Raw genomic sequence first — 24,603 nt, 5'->3', positions numbered from 1 at the left:
CCTGGGCTCGTCCCGGCTGCGCCCGCCCGCGCGCACCGCATTGCCGTACTGCAGGGCGCGGTGCATTGCGCCCGCACCGTCAATAGGTGGAACCCTCCCGGAGAGATAAAACCGCCGGCGCCGGCGCCGCCAGTCCCTCTGGCTGAGACCTCGGCTCCGGGTAAGGACGCTGGGCCTGCGAGGCCCGCCCCCGGCCCAGCTTTGGGTGCGGGTGCAGAGCCGAGTCTGCCTCAGGCGCTGGCGAGGCCGTGCCGCTCGGCGAGAGCTGCCGCCGACCCCAGCGCGTGGGTCGGTCCCCGCGGGCAGCCGGGCGGGGAGGGGGCCGAAGCACGCAGGTGACCGGCGGCGAGCGGTGCTCGGGGACCGAGGCTGCCCCGCCGCCGTGACCTTGGCCGATTGGCCTAGAAGGTTTGGGGCAGGGCCGCAGGGGGCTGGTGGGGCATCTGGCCCTTGAGGGTGCGGGTCAGCCCGACAGGACAAGGGGAGGAAGCCGGCATGGGGGGGTGGCCTCGCCCCTGCACCGTGTCGCCATCCCAAGCTCCCTCCCCCAGCCTCCTGGCCTCTGGGGATAACAGGGTGGGGGAGGGGTTTCCCCTGACCTGCCGCGCGCAGTGGACCCCAGACCCTGGCCCCCAAGGCAGGGGGAGCACGGAGGCACCTCCCCGCCCCCACTGCGCTCGCGCCAGCCAGAACCGGGAGCCAGAACCTGTGGCCTTGTCAGCCTGTCCTCCCAGGCCTGAACCATCCTCAACGCCCTCATCTGGGCACCCCAGAGGGCCTGTGCCCCCTGTGCCCGCTCGCGGACAGGGACAGCGGAAGATGGCGGCGTCCGCGCCCGTGGGGCGCACTGACCGCTCGGCAGGTGGGGGCGGGGCCGGCGGCCCTGGCCCTGCGGCCCGGGGGGGGGCTGGGGGTGCAGCCGAGGGTGACTCATCACCGGCTGCGCTGGCCCTGGGCCTCTGGGTGGGAGCTAAGCCCCTCGGCAGGGAACAGGTGCCCTCTGGGACCAAACCGGGGCAGATTGCACCCCGGGGCTAGGAGGTGGGCTGCCCAGGCGGGGGGTGGTCTGTTTCTCCCCTTTGAACCCTACCCCACCCTGCCTTACCGCTGGGTGCCCCCTGAGCCACCCCTCCCCCCTACAGAGCCCCGGACAGGATGGGGAAGGAGAAGACTCACATCAACATCGTGGTCATTGGCCACGTGGACTCGGGCAAGTCGACCACCACGGGCCACCTCATCTACAAATGTGGGGGCATCGACAAGAGGACTATCGAGAAATTTGAGAAGGAGGCAGCTGAGGTGAGCCCCAGGACGCCTGGGTCCCAGGCAGAGGCTGAGGGTGGTGGGTGGCCTCTCCCAAGACTGGAGGGGCAGCACCGCCCTTGTCTGCAGGATCCACCCCAGAGTTCTGGAACTCTCCCCGGGGCCAGGGTCTGCTTGCCACTGGTAGGCAGAGGTCGGGCCTGGCATGGCCCTGCCCTCACTTGTCCCTGGGCTGGCCTGAGGCAGGCAGCTATTAATAGCGTGGATAGGCTGGCGCCCGCAGGGGCCTCTTCTCCCACTGACCTGGTGGTGCCTGGCAGGGACCCTGGCCTCTCAGCTGACCTTCCCTGTTCCTGGCTGAGACCCATGGGTGGGACATGTGGGCCAAAGGTCGTGTCTGCCCCTTCCCAGGCCTAGGAGAGGCAGTGGGCAGGTAGCAGGTGCCTGGGCTGGGTCCTCGCTGCTGCTGGGTAGCTGTCCTGAGGGCCCGTGTCCGCCCTGGCTGGGGCTCTGCCCAGCTGGACAGCAGCGAAGCTGTAGCCCTGACCTGGGCCGGTGTCTCCATGGCTCCCTGGGGAGGGGAAGGGAGGAGGAGCCTCACAGGGAAACAAATGGAAATTTCCAAAGATTTCTGTCTGTTTTCCCTCTTTCAAAAACAGCAGAGGGATTACTGATCTGGCAGCCCCACAGCAAGCCGTACTTCCTGGTGACCCAGGGTCCGGGGTTGTCAGGCACCTCAGAGAAATGCCCCCTCCTTGGCAGCAGATCCATCCTGGCTCCCGGGCCCTTGCGCCGCCTGCTGGTGGATGCTGGACTGGCCCAGGGCCTGGCCCAAGGGCAGCACAGACTGTCGGGGCGGGCAGCGGGCAGCCCGGTCGCTGCTGTGGCCTCGGCCCCGGTCTTGCCCTGAGCCGTCCCCCCACCCCCAGATGGGCAAGGGCTCCTTCAAGTACGCCTGGGTGCTGGACAAGCTGAAGGCGGAGCGGGAGCGAGGCATCACCATCGACATCTCCCTGTGGAAGTTCGAGACCACCAAATACTACATCACCATCATTGACGCGCCCGGCCACCGTGACTTCATCAAGAATATGATCACTGGCACCTCCCAGGTGCGCGGGCGGGGAGGGGTGCTTCCTGCCGGGACAGGGACCCCCATGTGCACCAGTACTGCAGCCTGACAGCCAGCTGAGTCGGAGGAAGACACAGAGATGGAGACACTCCCCTGCCCTCCCCTCCCCCACAGACCAGGACAGGGTCAGTCGGGCCGGCAGGTGGGGAGGTGGGCAGCGGCCACGCGGGCCACAGGCCCAGAGTGCCACACGCATGGTCCCTGGGGACCTGCTGTCCAAGGTGGTCGCCTTGACTAGCACTGGGCTGTGCTGGGGATGAGGGGCCTCTGCTCCCTGGAGGCCGGGCTGACTGTGCCGACCTGCCGGGCAGGCGGACTGCGCGGTGCTCATTGTAGCGGCGGGCGTGGGCGAGTTCGAGGCGGGCATCTCCAAGAATGGGCAGACGCGAGAGCACGCGCTGCTGGCCTACACACTGGGCGTGAAGCAGCTCATCGTGGGTGTAAACAAAATGGACTCCACGGAGCCGGCCTATAGTGAGAAACGCTACGACGAGATCGTGAAGGAGGTCAGCGCCTACATCAAAAAGATCGGCTACAACCCGGCCACCGTGCCCTTTGTGCCCATCTCGGGCTGGCACGGTGACAACATGCTCGAGCCCTCCCCCAACGTGAGTGCCACTGGGGTGATCTTCTCTGCCAGTGCCTGGGGGTGTTTCTTGTCATCTCCCCCTGGCTGGTGTCCTGACCCTGGACGCTGGGGCGGGGTGGTGGGCTCAGGGTGCGGGTTGGGCTCTGGGCAGAGGGTGGGCCGTGAGGGCTGAGGGCCGACTCTCAGCTACTCGGATGCATGGCTGTGGCCCGGGGGCCCTGATGCATATGGGGTGAAGGTGGGAGGGGTTTTTGGACCCTAGACCTGTCCTAAGACTGTCCAGCCCCGGAGGCTCCTAGCCTAGGATGGCCCCTGTGGCTGCCCACTGAGCCAGGGAGTTGCAGCCGGCACACTGGCTGGGGGCAGAGCAGGAGGGATGTGGAGGCTCCAGCCTGCAGGGCCAGCCTGGGGTGACTGCACTCACTCTGCTCAGACCCCTGCTGGCTCCGGGCTCTGAATTTAGCTCTGGAGACTAAGCAAGAGGGTAGCATGGTCCCCAGGTACTCAGGTGCTACAGGGGATCCCACCTGGGAGACAGACCTGTGGTGGGGGCAGCCCTGGTCTGTGGGTGTAGCTGGGGGGAGGCGGCTCGTTGCCTAGGACCATGAGAGGGTGTGAGGAGTGGCGGGGGTGGGGGGTGGCAGGGCGGAGGGGGACTTCACTTTTGGGGAACGCAGGTGCCCTGTCCCACGCACCCATTTACCTCCCTCTCTGCCAGATGCCATGGTTCAAGGGATGGAAGGTGGAGCGGAAAGAGGGGAATGCCAGCGGGGTGTCCCTGCTTGAGGCCCTGGACACTATCTTGCCCCCAACACGCCCCACGGACAAGCCGCTGCGCCTGCCACTGCAGGACGTGTACAAGATCGGCGGTGAGCAGGCCCACGCGGCCTCCCCCACCCCGCAGCCCCTGGGGCCCCCACCTCCTGCCCCTTCACAGTGCCCCCCTCTTGGGCCCCAGGCATCGGCACCGTGCCCGTGGGCCGCGTGGAGACGGGCATCCTGAGGCCGGGCATGGTAGTGACCTTCGCCCCGGTGAATATCACCACGGAGGTGAAGTCGGTGGAGATGCACCATGAGGCGCTGAGCGAGGCGCTGCCGGGAGACAACGTGGGCTTCAACGTGAAGAACGTGTCGGTCAAGGACATCCGCCGTGGCAACGTGTGTGGGGACAGCAAGTCTGACCCCCCGCAGGAAGCTGCCCAGTTCACCTCCCAGGTGGGCGGCCTGCGGACACAGTGCCCCCTGTCACTCATCCCCAAGGGGGCCAGACACGGGCACCCCCAATTCTTGAGCCATACGGCTAGAGTAGACTGAGGGAACAGCTGGGGTACAGGCCTCTGCAAGAATAGTTGGGGTACAGGCCTCTGAGCTGCAGAAGCGGGTGCGGGGCCACCTCCCTGCCAGGGGTTCCAGGCCCGGGCGTTCTCAGGGCCTGTGGGTCAGGGAGGGACGGGGGCTTCCCGGGCCCCCGAGGGCCAGCGTGATGGCCACTGGTGACTGTCCTTAGGTCATCATCCTGAACCACCCGGGGCAGATCAGCGCCGGCTACTCGCCGGTCATCGACTGCCACACGGCCCACATCGCCTGCAAGTTCGCCGAGCTCAAGGAGAAGATTGACCGGCGTTCTGGCAAGAAGCTGGAGGACAACCCCAAGTCCCTCAAGTCTGGCGACGCAGCCATCGTGGAGATGGTCCCCGGGAAGCCCATGTGTGTGGAGAGCTTCTCCCAGTACCCGCCCCTCGGTGAGCCGCAGCGGGGGAGGCAGCCTCGGGACCCGCCTCGGGCCAAGACCAGCTGGTGGGCATCACCAGGCGCACGACTCGTGCGCCACGCGCGTGTGCCCGGGACACGTCCAGGCCGCGCGCCCCAGGCCCTAACGCGCGTCCCCCGCAGGCCGCTTCGCGGTGCGCGACATGCGGCAGACGGTGGCCGTGGGCGTCATCAAGAACGTGGAGAAGAAGAGCGGCGGCGCCGGCAAGGTCACCAAGTCGGCGCAGAAGGCGCAGAAGGCGGGCAAGTGAAGCACGGCCCCGCCCCGACCGCCCGCTCGGCCCCGCCCACGACCCGCCTCCGCGCCAGCAAGCCCCGCCCCAGCCGCGCGCCCGCCCCGCCCACGGCCCGCCTCTGCGCCCGCCAACCCCGCCCCTGCCGGGACCCGGCCCGGCCCCGCCCACGGCCCGCCTCCGCAAGCCCCTCTCCTGGCCCCGCCCCGGCCACCCGCTCAGTCCGGCCCCGCCCACGGCCCCCCTCCACAATCCTCTCCCCCGGCCGTGCGCTCGGCCCGGCCCCGCCCACGGTCCGCCTCCGGTCCCGCCAGCCCCGCCCTTCCCGCAGCCCTGCCCGGCCCCGCCCACGGCCCGCCTCCGCGCCCGCAAACCCCGGCCCCGCCCCGGCCGCTCGCTCGGCCCGGCCCCGCCCCCGGCCCGCCTCCGCGCCCGCAAGCCCCTCCCCTGGGCCCGCCCCGGCCGCGCGCCCGGCCCCGCCCCCAGGCCCCGGCGCGCCCTCGCCAGGCGCACGTCTGCACCTCTGCTTGCCGGCGGCTCTCCGTCAGCGACTGGATGCTCGCCATCAAGGTCCAGTGGAAGTTCTTCAAGAGGAAAGCGCCGCCGGCCCACCCCGCGCCCCTGTGTCCAATAAAGTCCGCCCCTCGCCGTGCGTGTGCACCTGCTGCTGCGGGGTCGGGGCGCCGCTCGGGTGGGCCGGGCGCGGGACGGCCGTGAGCCTCACTCGAGGGCCTCCACCTCGGAATCCGGGCCAGCACTTGCCCTGACCGGGGAGGAGGCGGTTCCAGGCTGGCCTGGAGGTCAGCGTCCGCCGGGCAGTGTCCCCTCGCCAAGCCCGCTCCTTGCGCCCCCTGCCTGCACACCAGCCGCGGCTGCCCCTCCTCACCGTGGTTGAAGGTTAGGGTTAGGGTTAGGGTTAGGGTTATATGATGCCCCTTCCGGTGTGGCACACCTCAGTGACAGGCAGTTCTGCTGTCCTCACTCCAAGAGGCTTGGACCTGTCCGGACTTGGGTGTTTAGCTGGGTCGCTGGGGGAATGGGTTGCCTGCCTGTTACTCCAAGTGCTGGGCTGGTGGGTGCCCCACCCTTGGCCAGCAGGGACCTGTGCCACCTTGTCGAGTCCAGAGGCCGTCCTGGCCCCAGCAGCTCCTGCCAGAGAACCCTGCCAACAACCCAAGGCAGGACAGGAGCGAGGACCCCCACCTGACAGCCCCTGGGGACTCTGGCCCTCCTCTTGCCATGGGTGTGGCTGCAAGCGCTGGCCCATCTGGCCTCGGTCACCCAAATACCGTGGGCAAACCACAGGACTGCATTGCATACTTCCGGGTGAGCAGGGGGCACAGGGGGCACCTTGGGGGCTCCCAGAAGCCATGGCAGGAGAAGGTCTCTGAGCCTCGGGTCCCCTTCGGGAGTCAGTGGTGAAGGGCTGTGTCTGAGGACCTCGCTTTGCTGGGGTCTCTGGGGGAGGTACACCCGGGAGGAGTCTGCAGGAGGAGGGTGAGCGGCAGCATCCATGGCGGGGGGGGGGTCAGGCTGGCCCCCTCTGGGTCTCTGGGAGTTCCTGGGGTGGCCTAGAGCTGTGTGGCCTCCCGTAGGCAGGACACGAGAGCACGCCCCATGCCTGGGAGGCCTCTGCTATATGCAGAGGAAAAATATCCTGGTGGGGTGTGGCCAGCTCTGCCCTCCACCCCTTGCCCCTATGCCTGGACTGAGCTTGGGGAGTGGGCTCTCAGGTGGTCGTCAAGTGGACGAGGCACGGGTTTGAGTCCTGCACAGGGTCAGAGGGCACCTGCCCCAAGGTGTCATAAGGGTTAACTGGGGATGTAGGGTGGGGCAGGGTCTTTGCAAGATTTCACTCTGCCCACTGGGGACCGGTATTGACACTGGACCTAGGGAAAGGAAGGGGTTGGGGACCCAGTGGGGGCATGGGCCCTGTCCTTGAGGGCAGGCCGAGAGGCGCTGCTCTGGACACGAGTTTAGGGAATCCTGGGGCCAGGTCCCCTGGGGACCTGAGGCTGGGTGGGGGTGGGGACTCGCCCCTGCAAAGGGTGCAGATCCACGCAAACAGTGAGGGCAGCTTTGGGCTACACCGTGGACGCTTCTGAAAAATTGATGAGACCTCAGCAGGCCATGGGCTGCTGAGCTGGCCAAATCTGAGCTGCCTCTGTGCTCGTCTCCCTGGGTGTCTGGTGGGAAGGACACCCTGCCCTCGCCAGGCTTGGCATGGCTATGAGGCAGATGTCCCTGATGGTGACTGGCCCGAATGGGAGCTCCAGGGGCTGCGGCTCCTGCCAGCTGGGTCACCTGCGTGTAGACAGCCTGTGTGCGGGTGCACGTGTGAGCATACGTGTGTATAGGCGTGCACACACACGTATGCTTTGATTGTCTGCTGGAGTCCAGAGTATGGGCATGCTGGGCAGCTTGCAATGCCACAAGGTGCCCAGTGGGCAGGTGCCTGAGCTCCACTGAGGGAAGGGACTGCCCTCCCTGTGTGATGGTCAGGGAGTGACCATGGTGGCCTTTGCGGGGCAGCCTCACTATGGATGGCCGGGACTTTGGGGCCTCACATAGGACAGGACTGTGGGCTGTGGCACTCACAGGGCGAGGGGGAAGCAGGGCAAGAACTAGGCCATACTCTCAGGCCTGTGTCCCTGAAGGTTCCTCTTATTGGGAGTGACCTGCAGGCTCTGTGGGGAGACCCTGGTCAGGCCTGGCCTTGCACACCAAGAACCCAACCTTTGGCCCACTCCTACTCCTGAAGTTGTGTGGAGCTGAGCTCAGCTGGGAAGGGCTTGGCTGCCTAGACGGGGACAGCTGAACACCTGGGGGCAGTCCCCAGTCCATGAGCCTCAACTCAGAGGGGGCCAGCTGCAGGTCCCCTGTTCCAGGAGGACCTGCAGCTGGCCCCACCCTCTCCTGAGTACCAATCCCATTGTGAGTTCCTCACCTCCCCACCAAGCTCCACCTCCTAACAACTGAATTGGATTTGGGTTGCAACAGAGGGAGCTGGAGAAGGGGAGGGGTCCAGAGGTGCCCAGGAGGGTCAAGTCCTGAGTCTGCTGGGTGCACGCCTTGCTGAGCCACCCCCATGGTGGGCGCTGGGTGATCTTGTCCTGGCAACAGGGTTGGTGGCAAAGAAGAACTCTGGCACCCCTTGGGCTCAGCCCCAGGCCAGCCAGCTCTGTCCACAGTGGCCTGGACACCTTGGAGCATCCAGGCTGGCAGCAGGAGGGCAGCCAGGCTCAGACGGGCAGGAGGTGGTCCTGCACTGGCAAGAGGCGTTTTCCAAGACTGAGCTGGAGCTACCTCTGACTCCCCAGTGTACAGCCCCTTGGTGCCCAGCCTGACTGGAGCTCTGAGCCACACCTGGCCATTTGGGCCAGCAGCCCTGAGATGGGGAACGGGGCGGAGGGCAGGAGACCCAGGCAGTGCTCCTGGGGGCGGGGACAGTCACCACAGCTCCTGTGTTTGTCCACTGGCTGTGTGGGCTGCTGGTCCCTGCTTGCGGTCAGGCATGGGCTAGGAGGCCTGTGCAGCCTCCAGGGCTGCTGGCTGGCTTGCTAGGAGCTGGGAGCTCTGGTCCTTTTCACAAAAGTATAAATTGAATTTTTATCGACTTTAGTCAAGAGACATTGAAGAACGAGGCCCAAAGAGGGCAATGTGGCCTCCCGTTAGCGCTCCTCTTCCTGTCCCTTCCTGGGGGCATGGACTGACCTGGCAGTGACGGAGAGCTTGCCTCTGCCCATCTGGTTTCTCATGTGCAGCCCCTGCCCCAGGCTATTGTAGCAGGTGTCCTGACCCACAAGGCACTTGCTCCAGCTGCCCCTGGTGGCCCAGGATGCCCTGCTGCTCACTACCCATATTTGCGGTTGATACTACCATGGGTGTGGCAGAGATGCCAGCAGGAGTGGCTCTGTGGGCCCCACCCTGTGCGCTCCATCCATGCCCCCAGCTCCATGTGCTCCAGGTTCCAGGCCTGGGCCAGCACAGGGAAGGGGGTTTCTGGGGAGTGCACAGGCCAGCCTCAGACCCGCAGCCATAGGCAGCAATCGATGCCCACTCCCCACTCCCCACCTAGCAGCAGCCACAACCATGCCCACTGGGGCACTGGAGCCAGACCTGGCTTGGGGCCAGGGCCTCCCGGGCTGTTCTGTGGGGCGGTGAGGAGTGGCACATATGGGACTCTGCTGGTCTTCCAGCTGCCAAGGCTCTGGCGGGAGGCTCCTGGGTGGTGCTGAAGGGACAGCGCCCGGCCGGAGCAGCCCGCAGCCCAGCCTGGCAGTCACGTGGCACTGAGTTTTTCCACTTCTGCTCACTGCCATCTAGTCGACGCAATCTTGGCAAAGACTATCCGGGCCTGAAATCTCTTTCTGTTTTAAATAACTGGAATTCCTGGTGCCTGCGTGAAACGCACCTTCATGCCCGCTGTGCCCTGGGGTGTGGAGCGCACAGGGGTGGCCAGGACGTGGCCACAGTCACAGACCTATGGGACTGACAGAGCCCTCCGTGACGAGGCCCTAGAACAGGGAGCGCGGCGGAGCCCGGAGGCTATGCACAGTGATGGAGCCCTCCTCCTTTAAACAGTTGTTATTTTAATAGAGCCCCTTTGTCAGACGAAGCGGGCAGGAGTCTCCCTGCTCCCGACCCATAGCTTGCGCACAGGACTGTGAGGGACCCTTTAGCAGGCGACGTGACCCAGCCCTTGGGGTTTGCCTCTGAGCAGGTGCAAAGCTGAAGTCGGTTCCCTCCCCCACCCCTTGGCAGGTGAGCCAAGCAAGGTCCCGATGCGGCTGTGGGCACCTTGCGACCCACCCTTCCCTCTACACGGGCTGGTTGGCACTTCATCCCTTGTCCCAGGCCTGAGGTTGGTACAGGGGATGAGAGCTGGGCAAGCCCCCTCCAAGCTGGTGTGCCACGTGTGTGAGAACAACCTGTGGCTGTGGTAACTGGCAACTTAGCACTGTGCCAGCGTGGGCACTCCCGTTCTCAGCTCGAGGAAACAACAGAGGCCGGCCGCTGGCTAGGCTCGGGGGGCTGGTCTGGCACCAAGGTTGCTGATGTGCCACCAGCGGGTTCCTGTTCGGGCCAGGCGCGGGTGCGGGTGGGGCAGCTGTTGGACAGCGTCCACTGGGCTCCTGCGGTGCCGGGCAGCTGGAAACGCTGGCTGCGGGCGGTGCTGCTACCTGTTCCAGGTGTGTGTGAAAGGCTTCCGTGTGGGGCCTGGAGACAGTCGCAGCGGCTTCAGGCCTACCCCCAGCATCACCTTTGGCCACTTGCCCTCGGGGTCTTCTCCACCTGACAGGCCCCCAGCCGCAGGCTGCTTCCCACACTCCATCCCTTCTCCAGGTCCCAAGTCGCACACAACGCTGGCACCCCTGGGGCACGGGCGTCCGCCCGCCCACCTCAAAGGGGAGCGCGCCCGCGGCGCCGCAGGGGTTAACGGGGGCGGGCCGAGGCGCCGGGCGGAGCCGCAGGCGGGGCCCCAGCTCGGTGGTGGCCGCAGCGTCCCCGCGCGCGGTCCGGGCCGGCAGGAGCGCCGAGCCGCCGCCGCCGCCTCCGCCTCGGCCATGCGGCGCCCGGGCCGGGGGCCTGGGCTGGGGCGCGCGCCGCCCCCCGCGCGCCGCCCGCGCTGAGCCGCCCGCCGGGCGCCGCGGCCACCATGGTGCAGAAGTCGCGCAACGGCGGCGTCTACCCCGGCCCCGGCGGGGACAAGAAGCTCAAGGTGGGCTTCGTGGGGCTGGACCCCGGCGCGCCCGACTCCACCCGCGACGGCGCGCTGCTCATCGCCGGCTCCGAGGCGCCCAAGCGCGGCAGCATCCTCAGCAAGCCGCGCGCGGGCGGCGCGGGCGCCGGCAAGCCTCCGAAGCGCAACGCCTTCTACCGCAAGCTGCAGAATTTCCTGTACAACGTGCTGGAGCGGCCCCGCGGCTGGGCGTTCATCTACCACGCCTACGTGTGAGTGCGGGCTCCGCACGCGGCGCGCCCCGGCCGGGAGGACTCGGGCCCCGGGGGGCGCGGCGGGGACCCCCTCCTCCGCCGAGACGCCCCTCCCCACGGCCGCGGCGCCGAACAAAGGGCCGGCCGGGGAGGGGGCGGGGAGCGCGGCGGAGCCCCCCTGCGTGGGCTCGGGACCCCCGCGGCGCCCCTCGGGCTGGGCCTCCCGGGCCAAGTGACCTTCCCCGCCGACCTCCGGGCCTCCCGGGTCCGCGCGGAGGAAATGCGTGGCGGGGCGAGGGGAGCTTCCCGGCGCGACCGCGCCCGAGGAGAGGGAGTCCCGGGCCTGACCCGCCCCCTCGCAGCCGCCGCCGGGACCCGCAGGGGCGGCCGCTGTTGGAGGGCCGCTGCTGGCCCGGCGCGCGGCTGCCGCTGTCCGTAGGCCCGGTGCTGGCCCGGCGCTGGAGTGGCTTCTGGCCCCAGTGCCAGGGCGCCTGCTCCCCCATCCTGGCTCCGCCGGGGACGCGGCACCAGGCTCGGCCATTTTGTGTGGAAGAGGCATTTTGGGATGGGAGCAGTTCCGGACAAACCCCCGGGCTGAGGGGAAGGCATGCCCCCCTGGCTGGCACCCCGAGAGTGACTAGGGATGGTGGGGGAGGGGTGCAGGGCGGAGGGGCCGAGGCCAGGGCAGGAGCAGGGCGGGTGTGCGTGGACCCTCGGAGTTGTGGGGGCAGAGCGAGGCCCCCTCTCCAGGCGGTCCTCCGGGGCCACCACTGGCTCCCTGCGCTGCCCACGGGCCTTCCGGGTCCAGTAGCCAGGTGTGTGTTCTGTGCTGGGGTCCCCGGCGGTCAGGGGCGTTCTGTCCCTGTGCCTGTGGCGCCCCTCCCTGCTGTGTGTGGGCGCTCAGGTGCAGGACGGACCTGTCTCCTGCGGAGCCGCCCCCTCCTCAGGTGTGGGGGCGAGGAGGAGACTGGGGGCCCAGCCTCCACAGGCCACAGCTGGCCTGCCTGCTGCTCTGGGAGGGCCACACCCGGAGGGATTGTCCTCCCGGTCTGTCCCCAGGTGCCCAGACCAGGAGCTCCATGCCAGGTCCCGCGTGCTTGCTAGGCGTGGTACTTGACCACTGAGACCTCCTGGCCCCAGCTGGGGAGCCAGGCTGATGTGGAAGGAGTCCTTGGGCCTAGCAGAGGGGTGCCGCCTGGTGTCTCAGAGGCTGGGGGGCTGGAGAGAGAGGAGTTAGGTGGGCCGTGGAGGGCCTGCTCTGACAGAGCTCTGTTGGGGCGGTCCTCAGTGCCGAACCCCAGCCACAGGCCTCCGCCCCGGGGCTTTTCCACATGGGGGTTACAGGGCAAGTGGAGGTACAGCTACCTGGACAGAAACGGCTTGCACTGGCCCCTCCTGGAGAGGGTGTGAGCCACAGGCAGCTCTGGGCAGCTGTGCCCGGCAACTGCTCCGGGAGCAACAGGGGTCAGGGGCAGCAGCATTGTGGCAGGGTCTGTCCCAGACTGAGTTGACGGCAACCAACTGCACACAGCCAGAGCTGGTCGCGTGGGACCAGGGCCGACTGTGCCCGGGCAGAGCCGACTGTATGGCCAGAGCCAGCTGTGCCCCCGACCAGAGCCAGCTGTGCCCTGCCAGAGCTGACTGTGCCCTACCAGAGCCGACTATGCCCCTAGCCAGAGCTGACTGTGCCCCTGGCCAGAGCCGACTGTGCCCGGCCAGAGCCAGCCATGCCGGACAGAGCCAACTGTGCCTGATCAGAGCCGACTGTGCCCGACCCGTGATGACTGTGCGGAACTGGAGCCAACTGTGTGCACAAGCTGAGCCTGCTGTATGCATAACCACAGCCGATGCCTCAGGGTTCTGGTAAGGCATGAATCCTACGGAGTGCCCCCAGCCACAACCCCTGAGTCTCAGAACAGGAGTGAGAGGGCGCCACATTTATTCCGTGTCCTGGGCCCACAGATACATTGCTGTGGTCTGACTGGTGGGGAATCCGAGGTGGAGTAAGGTCGGTGGAGCTCCAGGCTATCCTGGAGACCGAGGCATGTGGGCTGCTCGCCTGCCCTGGGATCCCTGGTGTGGGCCTGTGCCTGGACAGAGCTAGGGGCCTGGGCTGGCCCTGGCCAGGCTGAGGAAGGGCAGGATGTGCGTCCAGGCCCTGCTTGCGGCCTCCTCCATCCTGATGGGTCCTCCCCATGTGGCCCCAGATCCCAAGGGGCAGAGTGTAGGCTGTGTGGTCCTAGCCGGCTGTCAGCGCCCAGGTTGATTTGAACTTGAGGACAGCCACGGGCAGAGTGTGCTGGATGGGCTGTGGATGTGCTGCCCTGTCCGACTGTGCCTGGTGGGACCGTCCAGTGCTGGGCCTCATGCTTCAGTCTGTCTTGGTGCAGGTCTGGCCAGGGAGGGATGTTCTAACAGGGTTGGTGCCAGGAGGCAGGGGCTTCTCAAGGCTGGGCTGACACAGCAGGCGGAGGGTCTTGCACCGCCAAACCCTGTGCCCTGTGGCTGTGGAGTTGCTGGGGAGTGGCCACAGCGCCGTGTCCAGTTACACCATAGGTCTGTCTAGCAAGCAGACCCAGATGTGCAGGCACAGGGCTTCCAGTCCAGGGCCAGGCAGAGGTCAGCCATTCCAGTCAGCAATAAGTCACAGGGCTGTGCCATGGCAGCTACGGGCAGCAGTAGGCATCTGCCTGTTGCTTTGCTCGTAAATGGACCCCCAGGCCCTGCACCCAGTGGCTAGGCTGAGGTTGTGGACACAGCAGCTTCTGCATCCAGCAGGGGTCGCTGCAGACCAGGGGCCCCTGGCTCGGCTCTCAGGGAACTGTCAGCACAAGGTGGTCTGGGGACCCTGGATTCCCATTTTGAAGGGATACTGGGCATTTCTTATCCCTCCTTCCAGCGGTGACTGGATCTGCATGGCAGCTCCAGCACGCACACAGACAGACACACCTGCACAGAGAATGCAGTGCACTACGCACAGACACACTCACACACACGTGCCTGGACACACACAGACACACTCACACACGTGCCTGGACACACACAGACACACCTTCACACACATGTGCCTGGACACACACAGACACACTCACACACATGTGCCTGGACACACAGACACACCTTCACACACACGTGCCTGGACACACAGACACACTCACACACATGTGCCTGGACGCACACACACTCACACACATGTGCCTGGACACACACAGACACACTCACACACACGTGCCTGGACACACACAGACACACCTTCACACATGTGCCTGGACACACACAGACACACCTTCACACACGTGCCTGGACACACACAGACACACTCACACACATGTGCCTGGACACACAGAGACACACTCACACACGTGCCTGGACACACACAGACACACTCACACACATGTGCCTGGACACACAGACATACCTTCACACACATGTGCCTGGACACACACAGACACACTCACACACATGTGCCTGGACACACACACTCACACACACATGTGCCTGGACACACACACACACTCACACACATGTGCCTGGACACACACACTCACACACATGTGCCTGGACACACACAGACACACCTTCACACACGTGCCTGGACACACAGACACACTCACACACGTGCCTGGACACACAGACACACTCACACACACGTGCCTGGACACACACAGACACACTCACACACATGTGCCTGGACACACACAGACACACCTTCACACACGTGCCTGGACACACAGACACACTCACACACATGTGCCTGGACACACAGACACACTCACACACGTGCCTGGACACACACAGACACACTCACACAGTGTCACACAGACACTCACACACGTGCCTGGACACACACACACAGGGACACACCTCACACACACGTGCCTGGACACACAGACACACTCACACACGTGCCTGGACACAGACACTCACACAGTGCCTGGACACACAGACACACTCACACACATGTGCCTGGACACACACAGACACACTCACACACATGTGCCTGGACACACACACACTCACACACATGTGCCTGGACACACAGACACACTCACACACGTGCCTGGACACACAGACACACTCACACACACGTGCCTGGACACACACAGACACACTCACACACGCACACACACAGACACACTCACACACATGTGCCTGGACACACACACACTCACACACATGTGCCTGGACACACACACACTCACACACACGTGCCTGGACACACACAGACACACTCACACACATGTGTCTGGACACACACATTCACACACATGTGCCTGGACACACAGACACACCTTCACACACATGTGTCTGGACACACACATTCACACACGTGCCTGGACACACACACACATACCCGTGTTCAGTCAAGCCAGCTCGGCGTGAAACTCCAGAACCTATAAGACAGTTTGTTGAAAGTGCTCCACGTGCCCTGCCCTGGCCTCCTCCCTTCTGCAGTGGTCCTGGTCACTGCTTGCTTTGTGCCTGGTCCTGCTGTGTCCATTGCTGTGCGAGGGGCTCTGCTCTTTGCTCACAGAAACCCGGGGGCCATGTCCTGGTGTGTGTGGCCGGGGGCACAGGACCCTGAGGCTGCCTCTGCGAATGCTTGCATCCTGAGTTGCCATGTTGTCGGACCCAGCGGGCAGAGCTGGCTCACTGTGCCTGTCTCATCTAGAGGACGCTGCCAGCTGCTGGGGCGGACAGGTGGGAAGCTGCTCAGACTCTTGCTGCCCCGGAGCTAGGCTTCCGAGCCTGGGGAGGGGAGCCGGATGGGTCCTGGCAGGAGCTCCCGGGTTGGCACAGCTCAGCCCCTGGGCAGTGGGGGTCCTGGGCACCCTGGGCTGAGAGGCAGGGTTGGTGTTTGGGAAGTGCTGACAGACGCCATGGGGCAGCCTTACGCCTCCTCTGTCAGCAGAGCTGGTCGAGGGGTCTCCTGAATGCTCAGCTGTGGTTCTTGGTCCTTCAGGCTGCCCAGATAAGATGTTCATGGCCAGGGATTACTGAGGGACTGTGCTAACTGCAAGAGACCTGGCCAGAGGTGCTGTCCTGGGTGCTGACCGGAGGGCTGCTCGGGGCAGGGAGGGCTTTGGCCGGCCAGGACTAGCCCTGAAGGTCCCAGGTGCCCAGCTGGGCCTTGAGCATTGCAAGCTGTGGTTTCCTGGTCCCCAGCCTTGGGCCCAGGGCCTGCCCTGCTGAGGGGGACCATACCCTGGTCCTAGACCGGGCTCTCTTCTGTGGATGGGCCAGCACAGCCTCAGGCATGGCGCCGCCTGCTTCACTGGCACGGCAGAGGTGGCTGCAGGTCCTGGCAGCGTGGCACTTCATTAGCTGGTAAAATTAGATTCCAGTCCGTGGTTGGGGCTGGCCCTAATGGACAAGACAGCAGAGGGGCCCCCGGGAGCCTGGCCTGGGCTGCTCGCTGGCCACAGCAGGGGCAGAGTTGGCTGTGTGAGACGTGTCTACTCGCCCCATGTCTCAGTACGCAGCAGGCAGCTTCCTCTGCACTGGAGCCCGGCTCAACATCTGTCCCAGCAGGTGAGGTCAGGGTAGCCGCCACAGCAGGCCTGCCATTGGGGCACTGGACCTGGGTGGGGGCCGGGGTGGGGTGTAGGTTCCTTGGGTGAGGTTCCTGAGTGCAAGCCAAGCACAATGTGCACCCCCAGGGCTCCTGTGCCAGACTGCTGAGGGGGCTCTGGCTGCTTGTGCCTCCACCTGCCCAAAGACCCCCCCCCCCAAGGCTCGTCCTTGGACCCCGCCCTCCTCTCAGAGAGGGGACCTGGCCCTCAGTACCTACTACTGCCAGGTGGGGTGACCACCACCCTCCCCACGGGGGCAGGCTAGGTTGGGGAGATGGTTACCCCAGCAGCTGCTTGCTCTCAACAGCCAGGAGCTGGCCGGGCTGGCCCAGGTCCCTGCTGCCCCGTCCGGGGTCTGGACCAGCTGCTAGCTGTGCCCGTCTCCTTGGCAACAGCTGCCAGAGAAGCCCCTGCAGCTGACTGCTGTGTGTAGCTCCACTGGCCCGCCGGCCTGGCCCTTGCTGGACGGGGCTGTAGGAAGGGCTTTCGGTGCGGTGTGGCTGGGAGCGGTGGCAGAGGCTGTCCCCTCACCAGCACCCCCTCGCAGTCCTGTGGCATGCTCAGGCTGGTTGGAGGTGGGGGAGCTGTAGCCACTTCCCAATGGCCTGACCCATATGGCTCTGTACCCTGATTTAGTCCCCAGGTGGCTCCCCAGCTGTGGGACCGGGCCTGGACCAGTCCTCTGCCACACAGCTCCTCCTGGGGGGTGGGTCCCCTCTGGTGAGGCCCAGGAGAGGGGTGTAGACACCTCAGGGCCCCATGTCTCCACTGCAGAATTCCCAACCCCAGTGCTTACCTGCACCGGTCTACACCTTCCAGAATGTCTCACAGTCTCTGTCCCCGTGATCCCCCAGAAGGGGCCATGGAGCCTTGAATCTGTCATGTGTGCCCCGCCTCCGGGGTTTCCAGAACATTCTGAGATGCCTGATCTGGCAGCTGTTGAACAGAGCAGTGCCTGGCCCCAGGGGCCTGTGGTCTGCTGCCTCTCCTTCTCCACTCACCAGCCCCTGCAGTGTTCGGCCCCATGTTCACCTCCTCTGGGAGGCCTGCCAGGATTACCTGTCCACTGACCAAGCCAAGGTCTGGTCCTCTCCCCGTTTCCTGCCCCGGGACCGCCCACTGCCCGGGCCTCCAGGGCCCTGGCTGCGGCATGGGAGTTGCAGCCAGAGGCACAGGCTCTGCTAATTGAATAAATTAACCGCGAGAAAAGGAAATTAATTGCAGTTTGAAATGTGACCATTTCCCTGCAGTGTTGAGTCTGTGGTGGACACTGCCAACACCACTGCCCTTGACCGGGACCCCCGGAAGCCAGAGGAGTCAGCCACTGTGTTGCCCCAGGAGGTGCCCCCGGCCTGGGGTTCCTGGTGGCAGTGCTAAATGTCTGCCAGGCCCGGGGGGACCCTGTGGGGCTCAGCGGGAGGCGTAGGGACTGCTGCCATGCCTGGCCCCAGGACCCGAGCCTGTGCTGGCCTCTGCCGCGGCCGATTTCCCTAGAGGTCACCATCCTGCGGATTCCCTGGCTGCTCCCGGGGCCACGTGCCTGCAGGAATCCCAGACCAACCCTTCAGTCAGACGTGAGGGAGCACAGAGCACCCCACAAAAAGGGGGGAGACAGAATGCTACAGACAGGAGGCTCTGAGGACCTAAGGTGCAGTGAGGATGGGGCTCCCTGAGGGCCTACTGTGTGCAGTGAGGATGGGGTGTGCCCATCTTTGGTGGGACCGTTCACTTGTCCCCCAGTAGCTTCCCACTAAGTACATGGTTGCCACGTTCACCTACCTGGGTCAGGACCCAGGTTCGCGAGTGCAGAAATGTGGACAAAGCTAAGGCCCCGTGGGAAGCAGGCTCTGCTGGGGCGTGTTCTGTGCTCCACCCGCCTGGGCTGCTCAGACCGTGGCCCTCAGTGGGCTGCCGACCCCTTGGCTGTGGGCAGCTCCACCTGCAACCATGTCACGCCTGCATCTTCCCAGGTTCCTGCTGGTCTTCTCCTGCCTGGTGCTGTCCGTGTTCTCCACCATCAAGGAATACGAGAAAAGCTCCGAGGGCGCCCTCTACATCCTAGTGAGTGCCCGGGGCCTCCCCACCGCGCTTGGCCCGCTCGCAGACTGGCAGGTCCGCCAGCCGACCCTCCTCCCAGAGGTGTCACCACTGCCCGCCCTCCAGTTCTCCACGTCCTGGCGGGTCTGGCGCTGCCCACCCTTGGGTTCTCTTAAGGCAGCCCTTCGCCCACAGCCCTGGGTGTCCTACACAGGTGGAAGCCAGGGGTGCGGCTGCGTGATGGGGTGTACCCTGGCAACGGGGGGGGGGTGACTCGGTGCTGCTGCCCACCGGGAGGCCGCGCCCCTGGCCGGGTCGCAGAGGGAAGGGCCGGGCTGCAGGCCTTGGGGCCTTGGGGTGGCTGGCGGCTGAGCAGTGCCCGGCAGAGGCCTCCTGCGCTGTGGCCCCCGTCCCCAGGCCAGGTGGCCGCTGTGTCAGCTGCGCTGTGTCTGCAGGAGATCGTGACCATCGTGGTGTTCGGCGTGGAGTACTTCGTGCGGATCTGGGCCGCCGGCTGCTGCTGCCGCTACCGCGGCTGGAGGGGGCGGCTCAAGTTCGCCCGGAAGCCATTTTGTGTGATTGGTGAGCGGCGGGGGCGTGGCCACCAGGGGCGTGGCCCTGCAGGGTGGGCGGGGCCGGCCATGGTGTGGGCGGGGCTGCAGGGTGGGCGGGGCCTGGGCGGGCAGGAGCGGCCTTGGTGGGCAAGGCGTGGGAAGCAGGCCAGGTCGGTCCCTGCAGACACCACGTACTTGTCCGCAGACATCATGGTGCTCATCGCCTCCATCGCGGTGCTGGCCGCGGGCTCCCAGGGCAACGTCTTCGCCACTTCAGCGCTGCGCAGCCTGCGGTTCCTGCAGATCCTGCGTATGATTCGCATGGACCGAAGGGGTGGCACTTGGAAGCTGCTGGGCTCTGTGGTCTATGCCCACAGCAAGGTGAGCGAGCAATTTGGGGGCCTGGTGGGCTGGGGGCTGTGGAGGCCTGGTGGGCTGGGGGCTGTGGGAGGCTGGTGGGCTGGGGGCTGGGGGGCCTGGTGGGCTGGGGGCTATGGGGGTCTGGTGGGCTGGGGGCTGTGGGGGTCTGGTGGGCTGGGGGCTGTGGGGGTCTGGTGGGCTGGGGGCTGTGGGGGCCTGGTGGGCTGGGGGCTGTGGGGGTCTGGTGGGCTGGGGGCTGTGGGGGCCTGGTGGGCTGGGGGCTGTGGGGGTCTGGTGGGCTGGGGGCTGGGGGGGTCTGGTGGGCTGGGGGCTGTGGAAGGCTGGTGGGCTGGGGGCTGTGGAAGGCTGGTGGGCTGGGGGCTGTGGGAGGCTGGGGGTTGCGGGGGTCTGGTGGGCTGGGGACTGTGGGGGCCTGGTGGGCTGGGGGCTGGGGTTGTGCCCGGTAGAATGGGCTGGGGCCATGCATCCTGTATTACGGGTGAGGCCCCACTGTGTTGAGCTCAGCCCCTTTCCCTGTTCCTGCCCGGGATGGGGAGAAGGTGGGGCTCACCCTTCGTCTCTGAACGCTGTGTGTGTTGGGGTGTCGGAGCTGTGCCTGGAGAGTTCTTGGGGCTAAGCCTCACACTGGCCCGCTGCCGGGGCTGCTGACGCTGCCCGCTGCCCACAGGAGCTGGTCACGGCCTGGTACATTGGCTTCCTCTGTCTCATCCTGGCCTCCTTCCTGGTGTATCTGGCAGAGAAGGGCGAGAACGACCACTTTGATACCTATGCTGATGCACTCTGGTGGGGCCTGGTGAGTCCCCAACTCCTGCTGTGTACCCCCCAACAGCACCTGCTCTGTCCCCCGGGGTCCCTGCTGGCTGCCCATGGCTACAACACCTGCCGCCCAGCTACAAGAGGGGAGGGGAACTCTGTGGGGCATCTTCCTGGCCACGCAGGGGGGACAGGGGAGGGAGGGCTGCCAGCCCCTTCCCTGCGGCTCCCACCCCAGTCTGGCTCACCTGGGCTTAAGTGCAGCTGGAGCCCCACCCAGGGTCCCACAGCTTCTTGGGTAGCCCAGGGGCAGCTGCTCCCAGCACAGCCCAGCCCCACCCAGCTCCTTCCCCTGCAGGGCAGTAGCCCGCTCAGGGTCTTGAGAAGGATCTTGCTGTTCCCTGCCAGAGGAGGCAGAGGTCAGAGGGCAGACCCCACGTTGGACCCAGCTGCTCAGTGGTCAGCCAGGGACATGGAGGCCCCACCCTGGTCAAGCCTGCATGGATCTTGTGCCCTGAGGTGGGCACGGGCGGGCACAATCACTATCCTGGGGGGTCCTGTGGCCATGGTCCTTGGCCTGGCCGGTCTGTCCTTCTGGAGACAACTGCTGTGGGCAGTCGGTGGCTGGGAGCCTTGCTGTCCACGTGCTGTTGGCCCCCCTCCCAAGCCCTGTGCTCACTGCCCCTCTTCTGCCCCGGGGTCTTCCTGGCCTCTGGAGCAGTGTGTCTCGTGGCTGAGGCGGGGCCACTGACACTGCTGCTTTCCGAGAAAACGACTCTGAAGCGGGCACTGTGGATGCTGGGCTGTGTCCACGACCCCACCCGCATCTGTCTCCCCTGTCCCCACCTTGCTGCCGTTGAGGTTTTGGGGAGCGAAGCAGTGTGCTGCACCCTCAGACACACTTAGTTAAGAAGGGATTTGGGCAGGTGGCCCTGGTGCTTGACCCGTTCTGGAGCCTTCTATACTGTTGTCCCGACTGGCACCTGCAGTTCTAGTGGTCAGGGCCTACAGGGTAGAGGCAGCCCCGCACCAGGCCCCTCAGTCAGGGCCTGGAGACCTGTCCCCACACACTGTGCCCCGCACCAGGCCCCCTCAGTCAGGGCCTGGAGACCTGTCCCCACACACTGTGCCCCGCACCAGGCCCCCTCAGTCAGGGCCTGGAGACCTGTCCCCACACACTGTGCCCCGCACCAGGCCCCTCAGTCAGGGCCTGGAGACCTGTCCCCACACACTGTGCCCCGCACCAGGCCCCTCAGTCAGGGCCTGGAGACCTGTCCCCACACACCGTGCCCCGCACCAGGCCCCCTCAGTCAGGGCCTGGAGACCTGTCCCCACACACTGTGCCCCGCACCAGGCCCCCTCAGTCAGGGCCTGGAGACCTGTCCCCACACACTGTGCCCCGCACCAGGCCCCTCAGTCAGGGCCTGGAGACCTGTCCCCACACACTGTGCCCCGCACCAGGCCCCTCAGTCAGGGCCTGGAGACCTGTCCCCACACACTGTGCCCCGCACCAGGCCCCCTCAGTCAGCAGGTGGCCTGGAGACCTGTCCCCACACACTGTGCCCCGCACCAGGCCCCTCAGTCAGGGCCTGGAGACCTGTCCCCACACACTGTGCCCCGCACCAGGCCCCCTCAGTCAGGGCCTGGAGACCTGTCCCCACACACTGTGCCCCGCACCAGGCCCCCTCAGTCAGGGCCTGGAGACCTGTCCCCACACACTGTGCCCCACACCAGGCCCCTCAGTCAGCAGGTGGCCTGGAGACCTGTCCCCACACACTGTGCCCCGCACCAGGCCCCCTCAGTCAGGGCCTGGAGACCTGTCCCCACACACTGTGCCCCGCACCAGGCCCCCTCAGTCAGGGCCTGGAGACCTGTCCCCACACACTGTGCCCCGCACCAGGCCCCTCAGTCAGCAGGTGGCCTGGAGACCTGTCCCCACACACTGTGCCCCGCACCAGGCCCCTCAGTCAGGGCCTGGAGACCTGTCCCCACACACTGTGCCCCGCACCAGGCCCCTCAGTCAGGGCCTGGAGACCTGTCCCCACACACTGTGCCCCGCACCAGGCCCCCTCAGTCAGGGCCTGGAGACCTGTCCCCACACACTGTGCCCGCACCAGGCCCCTCAGTCAGGGCCTGGAGACCTGTCCCCACACACTGTGCCCCACACCAGGCCCCTCAGTCAGGGCCTGGAGACCTGTCCCCACACACTGTGCCCCGCACCAGGCCCCTCAGTCAGGGCCTGGAGACCTGTCCCCACACACTGTGCCCCGCACCAGGCCCCTCAGTCAGCAAGTGGCCTGGAGACCTGTCCCCACACACTGTGCCCCGCACCAGGCCCCTCAGTCAGCAGGTGGCCTGGAGACCTGTCCCCACACACTGTGCCCCACACCAGGCCCCTCAGTCAGGGCCTGGAGACCTGTCCCACACACTGTGCCCCACACCAGGCCCCTCAGTCAGGGCCTGGAGACCTGTCCCCACACACTGTGCCCCGCACCAGGCCCCCTCAGTCAGGGCCTGGAGACCTGTCCCCACACACTGTGCCCCGCACCAGGCCCCCTCAGTCAGGGCCTGGAGACCTGTCCCCACACACTGTGCCCCGCACCAGGCCCCTCAGTCAGGGCCTGGAGACCTGTCCCCACACACTGTGCCCCACACCAGGCCCCCTCAGTCAGCAGGTGGCCTGGAGACCTGTCCCCACACACTGTGCCCCGCACCAGGCCCCCTCAATCAGGGCCTGGAGACCTGTCCCCACACACTGTGCCCCGCACCAGGCCCCCTCAGTCAGGGCCTGGAGACCTGTCCCCACACACTGTGCCCCGCACCAGGCCCCCTCAGTCAGGGCCTGGAGACCTGTCCCCACACACTGTGCCCCGCACCAGGCCCCTCAGTCAGGGCCTGGAGACCTGTCCCCACACACTGTGCCCCGCACCAGGCCCCTCAGTCAGGGCCTGGAGACCTGTCCCCACACACTGTGCCCCGCACCAGGCCCCCTCAGTCAGCAGGTGGCCTGGAGACCTGTCCCCACACACTGTGCCCCGCACCAGGCCCCTCAGTCAGGGCCTGGAGACCTGTCCCCACACACTGTGCCCCGCACCAGGCCCCCTCAGTCAGGGCCTGGAGACCTGTCCCCACACACTGTGCCCCGCACCAGGCCCCCTCAGTCAGGGCCTGGAGACCTGTCCCCACACACTGTGCCCCACACCAGGCCCCTCAGTCAGCAGGTGGCCTGGAGACCTGTCCCCACACACTGTGCCCCGCACCAGGCCCCCTCAGTCAGGGCCTGGAGACCTGTCCCCACACACTGTGCCCCGCACCAGGCCCCCTCAGTCAGGGCCTGGAGACCTGTCCCCACACACTGTGCCCCGCACCAGGCCCCTCAGTCAGCAGGTGGCCTGGAGACCTGTCCCCACACACTGTGCCCCACACCAGGCCCCCTCAGTCAGGGCCTGGAGACCTGTCCCCACACACTGTGCCCCACACCAGGCCCCTCAGTCAGGGCCTGGAGACCTGTCCCCACACACTGTGCCCCGCACCAGGCCCCCTCAGTCAGGGCCTGGAGACCTGTCCCCACACACTGTGCCCCGCACCAGGCCCCCTCAGTCAGGGCCTGGAGACCTGTCCCCACACACTGTGCCCCGCACCAGGCCCCTCAGTCAGGGCCTGGAGACCTGTCCCCACACACTGTGCCCCACACCAGGCCCCCTCAGTCAGGGCCTGGAGACCTGTCCCCACACACTGTGCCCCGCACCAGGCCCCCTCAGTCAGGGCCTGGAGACCTGTCCCCACACACTGTGCCCCGCACCAGGCCCCTCAGTCAGCAGGTGGCCTGGAGACCTGTCCCCACACACTGTGCCCCGCACCAGGCCCCTCAGTCAGCAGGTGGCCTGGAGACCTGTCCCCACACACTGTGCCCCACACCAGGCCCCCTCAGTCAGGGCCTGGAGACCTGTCCCCACACACTGTGCCCCACACCAGGCCCCTCAGTCAGGGCCTGGAGACCTGTCCCCACACACTGTGCCCCGCACCAGGCCCCCTCAGTCAGGGCCTGGAGACCTGTCCCCACACACTGTGCCCCGCACCAGGCCCCCTCAGTCAGGGCCTGGAGACCTGTCCCCACACACTGTGCCCCGCACCAGGCCCCTCAGTCAGGGCCTGGAGACCTGTCCCCACACACTGTGCCCCACACCAGGCCCCCTCAGTCAGCAGGTGGCCTGGAGACCTGTCCCCACACACTGTGCCCCGCACCAGGCCCCCTCAATCAGGGCCTGGAGACCTGTCCCCACACACTGTGCCCCGCACCAGGCCCCCTCAGTCAGCAGCTGGAGACCTGTCCCCACACACTGTGCCCCGCACCAGGCCCCTCAGTCAGGGCCTGGAGACCTGT

The 24,603-nt window shown here is 66.3% G+C and overlaps 2 protein-coding genes across 7 annotated transcripts in view; both read left to right on the top strand.

The window, feature by feature from the left end:
• The first annotated feature begins 1,138 nt into the window (after window positions 1–1,138).
• On the top strand, window positions 1,139–5,002 carry EEF1A2 (eukaryotic translation elongation factor 1 alpha 2). Its single transcript, XM_040988162.1, has 7 exons — window positions 1,139–1,299; window positions 2,193–2,372; window positions 2,704–3,000; window positions 3,700–3,850; window positions 3,940–4,196; window positions 4,489–4,723; window positions 4,875–5,002. Exons 1-7 carry the CDS (start codon window positions 1,156–1,158, stop codon window positions 5,000–5,002), a joined length of 1,392 nt encoding a protein of 463 aa, XP_040844096.1. The 5' UTR covers window positions 1,139–1,155.
• Window positions 5,003–10,482: 5,480 nt separating this feature from the next.
• The window catches only part of KCNQ2 (potassium voltage-gated channel subfamily Q member 2), a 30,547-nt gene continuing 16,426 nt past the window's right edge, over window positions 10,483–24,603 (top strand). For all 6 annotated transcript variants that reach the window (XM_040988160.1, XM_040988161.1, XM_040988158.1 and 3 more), the window contains exons 1-5: window positions 10,483–10,939; window positions 18,465–18,555; window positions 18,987–19,113; window positions 19,291–19,466; window positions 20,134–20,259. In XM_040988160.1, the coding sequence (XP_040844094.1) occupies window positions 10,644–10,939; window positions 18,465–18,555; window positions 18,987–19,113; window positions 19,291–19,466; window positions 20,134–20,259 (816 nt within the window). In that variant the 5' untranslated portion in view covers window positions 10,483–10,643. The remainder of the gene's footprint in view (window positions 10,940–18,464; window positions 18,556–18,986; window positions 19,114–19,290; window positions 19,467–20,133; window positions 20,260–24,603) is intronic.

This window comes from Ochotona curzoniae, unplaced genomic scaffold (genome assembly GCF_017591425.1).
Source record: "Ochotona curzoniae isolate NIBS_2020 unplaced genomic scaffold, NIBS_Ocur_1.0 contig_48, whole genome shotgun sequence".
NCBI lineage: Eukaryota > Metazoa > Chordata > Mammalia > Lagomorpha > Ochotonidae > Ochotona > Ochotona curzoniae.
This window is presented reverse-complemented; position numbering and strand designations above follow the sequence as displayed.

Excerpts from the sequence above, each read along its gene's own strand:
- EEF1A2 (XM_040988162.1), top strand. The coding sequence starts at position 1,156 with ATGGGGAAGGAGAAGACTCACATCAACATCGTGGTCATTGGCCACGTG. Across the intron at positions 3,851-3,939 it reads GGACGTGTACAAGATCGGCG|GCATCGGCACCGTGCCCGTG; the intron begins GTGAGCAGGCCC and ends CTTGGGCCCCAG. Across the intron at positions 4,724-4,874 it reads CTCCCAGTACCCGCCCCTCG|GCCGCTTCGCGGTGCGCGAC; the intron begins GTGAGCCGCAGC and ends CGTCCCCCGCAG.